This window comes from Solea solea, chromosome 5, assembly GCF_958295425.1.
Source record: "Solea solea chromosome 5, fSolSol10.1, whole genome shotgun sequence".
Classification (NCBI taxonomy): Eukaryota; Metazoa; Chordata; class Actinopteri; order Pleuronectiformes; family Soleidae; genus Solea; species Solea solea.
The window spans coordinates 7,808,408-7,820,986 of NC_081138.1; the positions used below are offsets into that span (position 1 = coordinate 7,808,408).

Genomic DNA, 12,579 nt, shown 5'->3' on the forward strand with positions numbered 1-12,579 from the left:
GGGTGAAATGAGATGACAGAGAGAAGATCATGACACAGTCACTTTTCGGCCGGCCCTGCCGAAGATTGACAGCACGCTATAAGTTTTTATTGCAAGGAGTGATATTGACCAAATTCACTGTACATGCACCTGGTTTCCTCTACTGTTAATGCTGAAAAGACAGAGAATGTAACCCCTACCCATCAAGAGTAACAGGGTGCTGGTCACCATGTACTGCTCTGTATCCTTCAAGGTATGAATAAAGCCATTGATTGATTGATTGATTGATGTGTAAAGATATCTGAATGGAAGAAAGTACTGTACTTGAATCATACAACATACAGAGTACAACAATAAAGTTTATTAATGGTCCATATCTGAGAATACAAGAACACAGGAACATAGTCGAGTATGTTTTACCATCGAGGCGCCCGTCCAGCCTGGACACTTTGTTTTAGTTGCAGGATTTGCAGATGTAGTTTTTTTTTCTTGAGACATTTTTCTTTGGCACATCCCTGATGGTACCACCAGTGACACACATCACAGCAAATCTGCAAATTGTCCAAAAGACAGCGTTAGATTAGACAATATTCCACTAGCTTACTGTTGAATAAAACTTTATGTAATCATCATAACTAAAGTTACTTTTAGGGTAGCCTTTCATATATTTTCTCTGTAGATACATTGCCTATCATAAGTATTCACCCCCTTGGATGTTTTACCCTTTTATTGCTTTCATAAATCAATCATGGTCAATAAAATGTGGCTTTTTTCACACATTTATTGGAAAAAACTCTTTAATGTCAAAGTGAAAACAGATTTCTACAAAGTAATGTCAATGAAAATTATTTGCATAATTGCATAATTATTTACCCCCTTTTTAATTTAATGGTCTAATTCAATAGAGGTCCATCCAATTGGTGCCAATAGTCTCACAATTAGTGAAAGGAAGATCACCTGTGGTGTGGGTGTGTGATTGAGGTATAAAACACCTGTGTCTGAAGGGTCCAGAGACTGGTTCATCAGTATTCCTGGCCACCATTACACCATGAAGACAGAAGAACACTCCAAGCAACTCAGGGAAGGGTTATTGAAAGGTACTATTATAGCAGCTCAGCCTCAAACTTCCGCTACTGAGGTTTCTGACTCCGGATGACCTGGTTGACGCGCTTTGCCTTGGCGATCGCTCTTTTGAACTCTGATTGAATGTCCACGCTGTTCGTTTCGTTGCAATATATTGGTTTTATTGCTGTGCGTTTTCTTTGCATAATGAAATTCCATCAAACAATCCAAAACCATTCACGAGTAGCGCCTCCGCGGTACAGCGGTCGAAAACCGTTTGCCCTTCCGGTTCACAAACCTGACAATGACAGTGATAATGCCACCTATATACACCTGAGTTCCCCCTTCTGAGAGCACAGCGACCCCACACACACATAGAGTGAATTACACCAAACCCTCATACCACAATCAAACACATTCAGCTTCTATAGGTACAATTCAGGGGATGGATACCAAAACATTTCCAAGGCATTGAACATCCCCTGGAGTTCAGTGAAATCAATCATCAAGAAATGGAAGGAATATGGCACATGTGTGAATCTGCCTAGCTCAGGCTGAGTGACCGTGCAAGTAGGAGAATAGTGTGAGAAGCCACCAAGACCCCTACGACTACTCTGAAGGACTTACAAGCTTCAAACTGCTGCCCGGATTCTTCACCGGTCAAAGCTTTATGGGATATCTCGACTAGAGTTTGCCAAAAGGCATGTGGAAGACTCCATGGTCAAGTGGAAGAAGATTCTTTGGTCTGATGAGTCCAAAATTGAGCTTTTTGGCCATCAGACAAGACGTTATGTTTGGCGGAATCCAAACACTCACCAAAAACACACCACCCCCACTGTGAAGCATGGTGGTGGCAGCATCATACTGTGGGGATGTTTCTCAGCAGCCGGCCCTGGAAGGCTTGTACAGATAGAGGGCAGAATGAATGCTGCAAAATACACCGAAATCCTGGGTGACAATCTTATTCAGACTACGGCTTGGGAGAAGATGTTCTGGAGTGGCCGAGTCAAAGCCCAGACCTCAATCCTATGGAGAATTTGTGACTGGACTTGAAAAGGGCTGTTCATGCCCGATACCCGCGCAACCTGACAGAGCTTGAGCAGTTTTGCAAAGAAGAATGGAGCAAATTGCAGTGTGCAGATGTACAAGACTGATTGAGACTTATCCACACAGACTAAGTGCTGTGATTGCAGCCAAAGGTGCATCTACTAAATACTGACTTGAAGGGGGTGAATAATTATGCAAACAATTATTTTTCTTTATATCATTTTGTTTCATTAACATTACTTTATCAAAATCTGTTTTCACATTAAAGAGTTTTTTCCAATACATTTTTGTGTAAAAAAAGACAACATTTATTGACCATGATTGATTTATGAAAGCAATAAAAGGATAAAACATCCAAGGGGGTCTTCCAGTGAGATAATCCATAATCCAGGACACGGGGGTGAATAATTATGATAGGCATTGTATGTGTGACCAGTTTTTTTTTTTTCTTTAAATTGTCACAAAGCGTCAGCTCTGGTAGTGTTTTTGTCTTGTTTAGTTCAGTTATTTTGTTAGTTTAGGTTTAAAGCCACGTTAAGTTCATGTCACTTTTGGTGTGGGTTTGATTTTCACTTCCCCTTTTATTTTGGTAAATGTCATGTCTTCCTGTCGCGTAGTTTCCTCAGTTGTTTTGACACATCTCCCCTAATTCCCTCATGCACTTCACCTGGTGATCCTTTAATAATCACTCGCACCTGCCCTTGATTCCCTCTTCCCTATATAGTGTCCCCAGTTTCTTTGTCATTTGCCAGTGCATTGTTTATGCTCCTAGAGTTCACGTCAGGTCCCAAGTTTGTTTCGCCTTAGTGCAAGTGTCAAGTCAAGTCAATTCTCCTTCTGTAAAGAAGTGATTTTGTTTTTCTCCTAGCATAGTCTAGTATAGTTATTCCTTCTGTTCTCTTCTTGTTTTGTCTGCCTTGTCAAGAGAAAAATAAAGTAGTGATGCTCAAATGAAGCAATAAAGCAGTATTGAACCACTTTGCCAATTGTATTGAACATGGGTTCATTCATTCAAAGGTTCATTTCAGTGACATCTAGTGGTGAAATATTAGACAACATGCCAGTGATTGCCGTTGTGACAGACAGTGTTGGTTGTTTACTGCTGAACATATTATATTCAGCTTATTCAGTAGACAAGGTTAACTAGTATCTGGGATTGAGAGAGGGTGTGGTCGAGGAAACAAAGTAGGTGCAGGGAAGGTGGGCTGTGCTTGTGTAACTTGGGGATGAATTCAGAGGTTTTTATTGAGGAATAGCAGTTTTTCCACTGTTTTTGGACTCAATCGATTTCTTTTTTTGCTGACAACTTCTCCAGCTTTTGAAAAAACACGTTCACAAGGAACAGATGACGCTGTAATGCACAAATATTGTTTAGCTAACGTGAACAAATGTGGATACACATGTTTGTGCTCATTCCAGTATGTGAGAGGATCCTCCGATCTATGCACTGGAGGATCAGTCATATATCGCTGCACTTCAATTGTAGCATCCGATGTATGACTCCTGTGAGCTCTTGCCAATGTCGCATCTTCATCCAAACGTGTCCAGAGGTTGAAAGCTGAAACAAAAATTAAGATTTGACAGTCATGAACACAGACAAGTGTCAATGTGTGTGTGTGTGTGTGTGTGTTCATAATTACCAACTTACAACTACCTGTGGAGGACGGATTTTGTGCATTTGTTGCTGGTTGAGGTGGAGCAGAAGATGAAGGATCATCTGATGAAGTCTCCACTCGTGTGTTCCTCACCAGTGCTGCACATTCAGCTGTAAGTTTTCGTACAGCATTTTGGGCCTTTTCTGAACTGTTAAAACCGATGGCCTTAAACCTGGGATCCAGCAGTGTGGCGAGTGACAGGACAGTCGAGCTCTCTAGGTTGTCAAACTTCTTTATCAGGGTTGCAGTTATATTCTGTCCAAGAAGTGTTGCTGTTATATTGGTGGTGTTCTGTATGACTTCCCTGTTTGCTTGAAATAACATTTTTACCAGTGGAATCACCATGGAGCCTGACACTCTCTTCTCCTGGGACAGTTCCACAGTTGCTGCAAAGAACGGGGAGAGCACTTTGAGACACGCTGCGACTGTCTCATATTCCTCAGATGAGAGTGGATGAGCATCTGTCTTAAGTGATGCCAGAGCTGCCCCGACTGTCTGCCTCTCATTATGTAATCGCTGCAACATCAAAAAGGTGCTGTTCCAGCGCGTGTCCACCTCCTGAATTAGCTTCATCACGGCACAGTTCATTTGCTGTTGCACATGTTTCAGCTTTTCTTTTCCAGTAGTGCTTGATCTAAAATAAGTCACTACTTTCCGTGCCTTTGTGCGCAGATCATCTAGGCCAGGGGTTTGATCCAGGGATTTTTTAACTACAAGATTTAATGCATGTGCAATGCAAACAACATGTCGCATTGCTAGTTTTTTAGCAGTGGAGACCATGTTTGCGGCAGCATCAGTCACCATGCATTGAACCTTCCCCTCAAGTCCCCACTCCACCATCAGAGACTTCTGAGCAGCGGCGATGTTTTCAGCAGTGTGGTCTTGGGGGAAAGGCAGCACTCCTAAGAGTAAAGTGGCCAACTTCATATTGTCCTGCACAAAATGACAAGTTACTGCCAGATATGCATCCATATTCGTGGAGGTCCACATATCAGAGGTCAGGCTAACTGCCTCCACATGCTGCAGTTGAGCCTTGGCTTTGGCCTTCTCCTCCTCATATTTCTCTCCCACCATGTTCTTTAGAGCCTGTCTGGAAGGCAGAGTATATGTGGGGTCAAGCTTTCCCACAAACTCTTTGAAGCCTGGATTGTCCACAATGGTAAAAGGCTGAGAGTCCTTCACAACCATATTTACCAGAGCCTCATCCAGCTCCTGCTTTCGGTCCACTAAGACAGAATCAAACAAATAAAACGGTGAAGGACAGGCTACTGTAACATTTTTAGTGGTGTGTAGAATTGTGTGGATAAACATAACCTACCATGAACAGTGTTCTCCTGCTTGTTTTCATGCTTAGCACGGTAGTGCCTAAGCATCGAGGACGTATTGTTATTATACGCCAATTGCATGGAACAATGCAAGCACTGGACCTGTATGAACAGTAATGATCAAACAAGAAAACAAACTGTCAGGTCATAGAAATCACTTAAATCACCACACATGCTAATGTACCTAACTTACAAACAGCTGGCTTACTACTCTTTAAGTAACATTACATTACATGTCATTTAACTGACACTTTTATCAAAAAGTGCAAACAGCTTTGAGGGCCTTGACTAAGGGTCCATACTGGGTATGAAAAGTATTATAAGTATAAAAGTACCATCTGGGATTTGAACCCCAGTCCTCAAGACGAAGGCCCTGCGACTATGCCACTGAGCTATACAACATACTGTACTTTGAATCAGATACTCACCTTATTAGGACTGATCAGCTCAAAGTGTTTCCACATTTGAGAACGGCTTCTCTTCCTATTTGGCTCCATGACGATCAACCAACAGCAGGGATGATAACAGCAACAACAGCAATAACGCACACAACAACTTTGGCAAGGCCACATGTTGTGGAGTGTGTCGGGTGCCTTTAGGTGTGTTTTGGCGCGCACAAGCCTCCCGAAGCAAGTCTCACGCCAACAACTAATCTCGCGATAGCTCGTGAAGCTCATTCGGGGACCGAAGCAGTCGCTGCTTCATACGTCATCGATTACGTCACTTGCTCTGCCCCAAAGCAAGCTTCGAATCAGCGGTTCAAGGAGAGCACAGCTTCGAGTTTGAAGCAAGGATCGGAGCTCCGGTGTCAGACTCGCATCACTAAAATAAAGACTCTTGAACCATTCGTCCTGCCTCCTGTCTTGTGCATTTGGGTCCAAGCAGTGTATACACCGTTCCTAACAGAAATCCTACAATATAGCACGACATAAAGCAGTGGGTCTTGGGGTGCCAGCACTGTCAAGTCGCTAAGGACTCTGGGCACGGGTCACATAGCTTTATGTTACGAGATCTTGGCCATTGATTTCACGTTGTTGGAGCCCTCTCGGAATGGGTATGAGAACGTCCTGGTCATGACGGACGTGTTAAGCAAATTTACGATGGCCATCCCCACTCGGGATCAACGGCTCTAAATAACAGATATGTATTACTTTATGTTTATGTAAATGATAAAAGAAAAATTTAAAAATTCATGTTAATTTACCTCGTCACTCCTTGACAGTGCTTTATTTTCTTGTCACTCTCCCCAAGAGGGTCAAGGAAGAGGAAAGACTTTTGGGATGGTTTCATGACCTATTGGTCAATAAGGGAAAACACCTGCATGTAAATCTAAGAAAGCCATATTCCTTTATAAATTCAATTAATACAGGTTATTTCAATTAAAAGCTAAATAGATAAGTTAAAATAACCATCATGCTTTTTTAACTCCCCAACAACGTCCAGTGCCCACTCTCATTTAAAATCCCAATGATGTATTTGTACATCAATGGATCCAGCTAAAATAAAAATAAGCCACACAGTGATAGACAAGGCCATTTAAAATAATGTGTAACATAGTCTTGAAAGAATAAAAGCAACACCTGAAAAGTGAAAGGACATATGGGAAGACGTTTACATGGCAAAGTGTCATATCTAGAAAGTTGTGTTAAGTTATGTTTAGTTTTGCCTTCTATTTGTTGTCTTGTGACTTCCTGTTTTATTTTGACATCTCTCTTTCCTCTTGTTTCAGATAACTTGCCCTTCCCCTGTAGGTTTCCCGCCAGTCTGATTATCTTCCCCGCCCTGATTGTTTCCACCTGTTCCCCATTACTTTGAGTTTACATATAGCCTGTGATTCCCTCTGCCCTGTGCCAGTTCGTCTTGTCTGTCATGCCAGAGAACCCACGCCAATCCATGCCACGTCAATTGTTTGTAAGGTTTTTGCATTTCTTAGTTGGTACTTTGTTTTGTCCCTTTTTGAGCCATCAGTTTTTTCCTCGTGAAGAGTGATTTTGATTTGGCACCTTGCCCAAACCTTTTGTCTCCTCCCAGTGAGTGATTATAATTTGTTATTTTTGCCTTTTGCTTATCTAGTGATTCCTCGATAGAGTGATTTTCTGTTGTTACTTTTCCTCCTTTGAGAGTGATTTTTATTTGTTACTTTGTCCAATAAATTGGAATATTTTTGGAAGTTGTCTCTGAGTCATGCTATTGGGTTCAAGTCCTTGTTCGGTTGTGACACAAAGTGGTATGTGAGTTATGGAACTAGTCAAAGATTCAAAAGCTATATACAGTACTTTCACACAGACTTCTGCCAGACTTACAACAATACTGACATTTGTTCATTAGATTTGTACATCACTTACAACTAATTAATAGGAAAAAGTACACCTACTTTGCGCAAGTCTGTCGCTGTTGTTCCATATGTCTGTTATCCCATATGTATCGACAGCAAATGCCTTATCTTGTGATTGCACATAATGTTGTCTTACCACCAGCTCCAAGTAAGCATTGATAATCTGTGATGACATGACATACCGGAATAAGACCAAGGTTTAGTTACTCTATATTCAATCTTAAAAATAAAAGAACTTTACCTCACTCTCCAACTCCTTATTTGGAGCTGTCCTGGCAACGTCCGCAAAAAAGACTTTATAGGGTCCCACTTTAGCCAAATATGAATACTGTAGATTTGATTTCCAGAGCAGACTTTGATTGATCATCATATTGACTGGGAATAATTCATGATACATAAAAAACAGGCAGTAAAATAGAAGATACATTTCTCATCTAGCAGAGCTTTTTTGATAACTACTGACTTTGTGAACGGTTATTTTGTATTTGATCAGGTATACTTAAGTATAGTTTCACAGAGTGATTCCAAGTAGAAAACCAAGATAAAAGGTGAATATGGGATGATACTTGTGCATAACAGATGTAGACAGCAAAGTGCCTAAGGAAAGAGTTGTTTTTTTGCTTTAAATACTTTTAATACCAAATCAACTGCATCTGAGGCAGATTCATTTGTAATCTGTGTATGATATTTGAGCTGCTAAACATTTGTGTAAATATATTGTCCTGTGAACTTCTATTTCTTACATAAAACATACATTTATCAGTGACAGCTGAGAAGGATGTGGAGAAGGTAGGGGTGGCTGTGGTGGTAGACGAACCCAAGGTGGTAGAGGCAGGGGTGGCTGTGGTGCTAGAGGCAGCCAAGGTGGCTGTGGTGGTAGAGGAACCCGAGGTGGTAGAGGCAGGGGTGGCTGTGGTGGTAGAGGCAGGGATGGCAGGGGCAGGGGTGGCCGAAAAGGTGGAAGTAGAGTTGACGATCTTGTGTGGAATGTGTGGCGTTCCCTCCACATGAATTTTTAAGTGATCAGTGCTGATCTTTTTAAAAATACGACCCTCCTCATTCAAAAGATCTGCACTTTTATTTTGGAGTGCTACAATAGTGAAAGGCCCCAGGTAATCAGGGTCCAGCTTTCCTCCCTTTCGCTGCTGGCTCCTTACATTTTACCTCCACACTTTTTCACCCACCTTGAAATTTGGAGGTGGCAATTTGCCCTTTTTGGTCTTCTTTGTATTTGCAAATGGCATCTCAAGCAGCCTGCAAGGCATCACTTAGATGGAGGATGTCATCTGTGGGGCTATCATTTTCCACCACATTATCCACACTGCTGTCAACCTTTTCAAAAAGAGTTTTATAAGCATTAAAGGTGACATTGGGCTTACAGAGTGCATAACAAGCTATATCACCTTCTGCCCTTCTGTTCCAGTTCAGACCGTCCATTGTTATCCAAATAACAAGCCGTGGGTAACTAAGGACATAAAGGCACTCCTCAATGATAAGAAGAGGGCCTTCAGAGCTGGCAACAGGGACTGTTGAGGGTCAGGATCAAGGAGGCAAAGGACAATTACAGGAGGAAGCTGGAGCGGAAACTCCAGCAAAACAACATGAGAGAGGTTTGGAGTGGTATGAAGACCATTACTGGTTTCAGGCCAACAGCAAGGGTGCTGAAGGTGGGGAGGAAAGTGCCAACAAGCTGAATTTGTTCTTTAACAGATTTGACACTGCAGTGACTGCTCTCCCTCCCACAGGCTTACCTGTCGGACTAGTAGGACATCTACTGGACACAAAAATATCAGTTGGCATGAATTTGAAGTGTGTGGCATTTTGCAGAAAGCCTGTGAATAAAACTGTCAGCAAAATAAATAAGTATGCAAAACATGTATATTGTAGTGATGGCAGTATGCTGTGTATAAATATGCTGGCAGTATGGAAAATGATTATTTGGAAATGATGAAAATGGAAATTATCATTTACAGTGAGGTGAGGGTGGTTGGGGTTGGGGTATGGACAATGATTGTGCTTTTGTAACATTGAGGTATGGCCAATGATTATGGTTTAGGGGGCACATCATTGTTTTTTTTTAAAGGCGACATAGAATGCTTGTATCACACATATATGTTAGTTATGGAGGTCTACTTACATATATTAACTTGTTTTCATGGTTAAAATCCTCCTAATCGCTGCAAACGAGCCGATCAAAATATCTCCTCACTGACGCTCTCGTCAGCCGCGCTGTTTCAGACCAAAACCACACCCCCAAAACGTGGACTGTGTTGTGATTGGCCAGCCAACGAGAGCTTTCCTACTGTCCTGTGATTGGCCAGGTACCTGGAAGTGACGTAATAGATAGGCCAGCTCTCAGATACACAGCTCCCCCTCTGGCACGGTGGATGCTCTGCATCTCAGCAGCTACAACGAGAGTAGTTCTTCTTCTTCTGCGGTTGAATGTACGCAACCGGATGTGCCCGGACTAGTGCCCGCACCGGGAGGCGCTACGGTGGTGAGAGGAGTAGTGAGGATTTCTGATGACGACATCAAACTACGGAAGTGCCGATCCGCTTCGCAGAGCCCAGGAAAACAATACAACACTATTTTCTCAGCAGTGGCTGAACTGTTTATTCTGAAACTTTAGGGTTTCATAAACGAGGTAATGACGCAGATACACACACACAAATGCAGCGTTAATTGGCGCTTCCGGTCTATGTGGCCTTTAAAAAAACAACAGTTTCTCCACTGTGGCAGGTCTTAGGCGATTTCTTTTTTTTGACAATATTTCTCCTGCTTTGGAAAACACCCGCTCACAGGGCACATATGAGCCAGGCGTACACAAGAATGCCACTGCTAACTTATATAAATGGGGATAGACATATTTCTGTCTCTCCCAGTATTGAAGGGGGTCCTCCAGCCTTCCAATATTTGGCTCCATCATGTAGCGTTGGACCTCAATATTTGTGTCTGCTATCACGCTTTGTGTTTGTGTCTGCCTGACCCTGTCATCCATGGCGACGCCACAGGTTGTTACCTAAGAAATAAGAGTTTTTTTGTGAGTTTAACAGTTCATATAAATGCAACTCAAATGGAATAACAATAGTACCTTGGGAAACAGCCTCAACAGTTTCTGACGTTGATGGCTGTGGTAGTGGTGGTGGTGAGGAGGAAGAGGAGGTGGTGATGGTGGCCCTCATTATGGAAGCACATTCTGCTTTCAGTCTTTTTTCTGCTTCACCCGCTCTTGCAGGGCTGAGGAACATGATTTTTCTGAACCTTGGGTCCAGTAGTGTTGCAAGGCACATAATGCTCATGTTTTGGATCCTATCCAGCTTCTCTCTCAAGAGCATCCTCAGCTTCTCAGCCAGAGAAGACCCAATGGATGGTGGTTTTTCCATTTCTTCAGTGAGGCAATGATCCACCATAGCAAGCAAAGGTATGACCTTTGAGCCAGACACCCTTTTTTACTGAGAGAGCTCGGTGATTGCGTCATTAAATGGTCCTAGGACAATCAGGTTGTGCGCTTCACAGGACCCAGCCTACTGCAAGGGACCAGAGCCAGGTTACAATAAGCTGACTGATTACCTGATTCTGTCCAGCTGTCTGATCACCAGCTGAGCCACTCCTCCCTTTCCTCCAGCAGTCGCCGCTCTAACCACACCCCACTGCCACACAGACAGAAATTATGCCATATTCCTCTGATGAAAAAGGTCAGATGTCTGTTGTGAGACTTGCTAAAGCAGCACCTACTGGCTCTCTTTGCTCAAACAGTCTTTGCAGCATATTGTAAGTGCTGTTCCAGCGGGTTTCCATTTCCTGGATAAGTTTGAGTTGAGGATTCCTCAATTGTTCCTGCACCACTGCAAGCCTCTCCTTATAAAATACAATTAAAAAAGTATTCATTAAATTGTCAAGGCAGCAGAACTATAAACTAAAGTAGCATTAAAGAAACTGTAATTAAGCCAGCCTCAGATGCAGCTCAGGGGTCTGGTCAAGGGCCTTCTTCACCACTAAGTTAAGGGTGTGAACTACACATATGGCATGTTTGAGCTGTTAACTTGGTATTCTCTTCTATTATATTATTTACGGCTCTCCCCTATGCAGGACGCATGCGCGGTGGGTGAAAGAAGTGGAGTAAGGAGAACACGGTGTGTGTGTGTGCCGGTTCTGGTGGCGATGGCCACATTTTGAGTGAATAAAAGTTAAGTCGAAGAAATAAACGTCGTGTTTATTCAAGTAAGAGTGAACATGAGCCGTAGCCCCCTTGCACAAGCCCCCATATTGGCAGCCCTATCTGTTACAAGGCATGTAACTTTGTCAGTAATAGCCCATTCCCTCATGAGTGAGCCTTTCACTTCCTTCATCTCCTGGTACCTGGCCTCCACCTTGGCTTTCAGGGCCTAAAGGAAATAAAAAGCATTTAGTTTAAAAGTACGAGGTGGCTGTGAAGCAGTGTGTAGTCTGGCTGTCCTATGACTGATGGACTCAAGTTTGAGCCTCAGTCCTGCCTGTCCACATTGTTAATGGTTTTATTCAGTAAAAGCACAATTTTTAATGCTTTTATTACCTTCTTAGTTGGGAGAACATAGCTAGGATTTAACGGTTTAACAAATCTTTTAAATCCTTTGTCCTCCACAATACTAAATGGCTGGGTGTCCTCAATCACCATGCTAACCAGGTCTTCATCTATTTGAGATTTTTCTCCTGAGGAAATAAAATAAAAACAAAGCACAAATATAAATATCACACACATTAACTTATTACAGTTGTACAATATTGTTATATCATTTAGTCACATTACTGCATGCTATATTATCATGGCATTTTTGATGGCTCACCTGGTCTTGGTCCATATTCGGTGTTGTCCTTATTCTCATGCAAAGCTCTGTAGTGCCTAAGCATGGATGAGGTGTTGTTGCTATACCCCAGCTCCCTGACTGCGGTCAAGCCAGCCGTGGTTCGCGTTTGCCTGGTCAAATCAGCCGCACGTTTTTTTCTAGTGCGCGAATCTACTAACGTTTACGGTAATCCTAATGAAACGGCACTGAAGAGCTGGGAGTGACTGTGAGGAGTTCAAGATTCATACTGCTGGACTGAGTAGTATCCAGCGGCAGCCCCAGAGAGCAACAACCGGCGTTATTTAGCAAGAAATATGCCAGAAAACTCAAAGAAGAAGAAGAAACAAAGAAAA

At 42.5% G+C, this 12,579-nt stretch overlaps 1 protein-coding gene across 1 annotated transcript; it reads right to left on the minus strand.

The window, feature by feature from the left end:
* Positions 1-3,032: 3,032 nt before the first annotated feature.
* On the minus strand, positions 3,033-4,869 carry LOC131459810 (E3 SUMO-protein ligase ZBED1-like). The gene is made up of 2 exons (XM_058629919.1): positions 3,743-4,869; positions 3,033-3,646 (listed from the first exon to the last, which is right to left on the minus strand). Exons 1-2 carry the CDS (start codon positions 4,815-4,817, stop codon positions 3,321-3,323), a joined length of 1,401 nt encoding a protein of 466 aa, XP_058485902.1. The 5' UTR covers positions 4,818-4,869; the 3' UTR covers positions 3,033-3,320.
* Positions 4,870-12,579: the final 7,710 nt, after the last annotated feature.

What these genes read in the sequence shown, in the direction of transcription:
- LOC131459810 (XM_058629919.1), bottom strand. Translation starts at nt 4,817, where the DNA reads ATGGTGGGAGAGAAATATGAGGAGGAGAAGGCCAAAGCCAAGGCTCAA. An exon ending in ACAAAATCCGTCCTCCACAG is followed by an intron (nt 3,647 to 3,742) that starts GTAGTTGTAAGT and finishes TTTTTGTTTCAG; the next exon opens with CTTTCAACCTCTGGACACGT.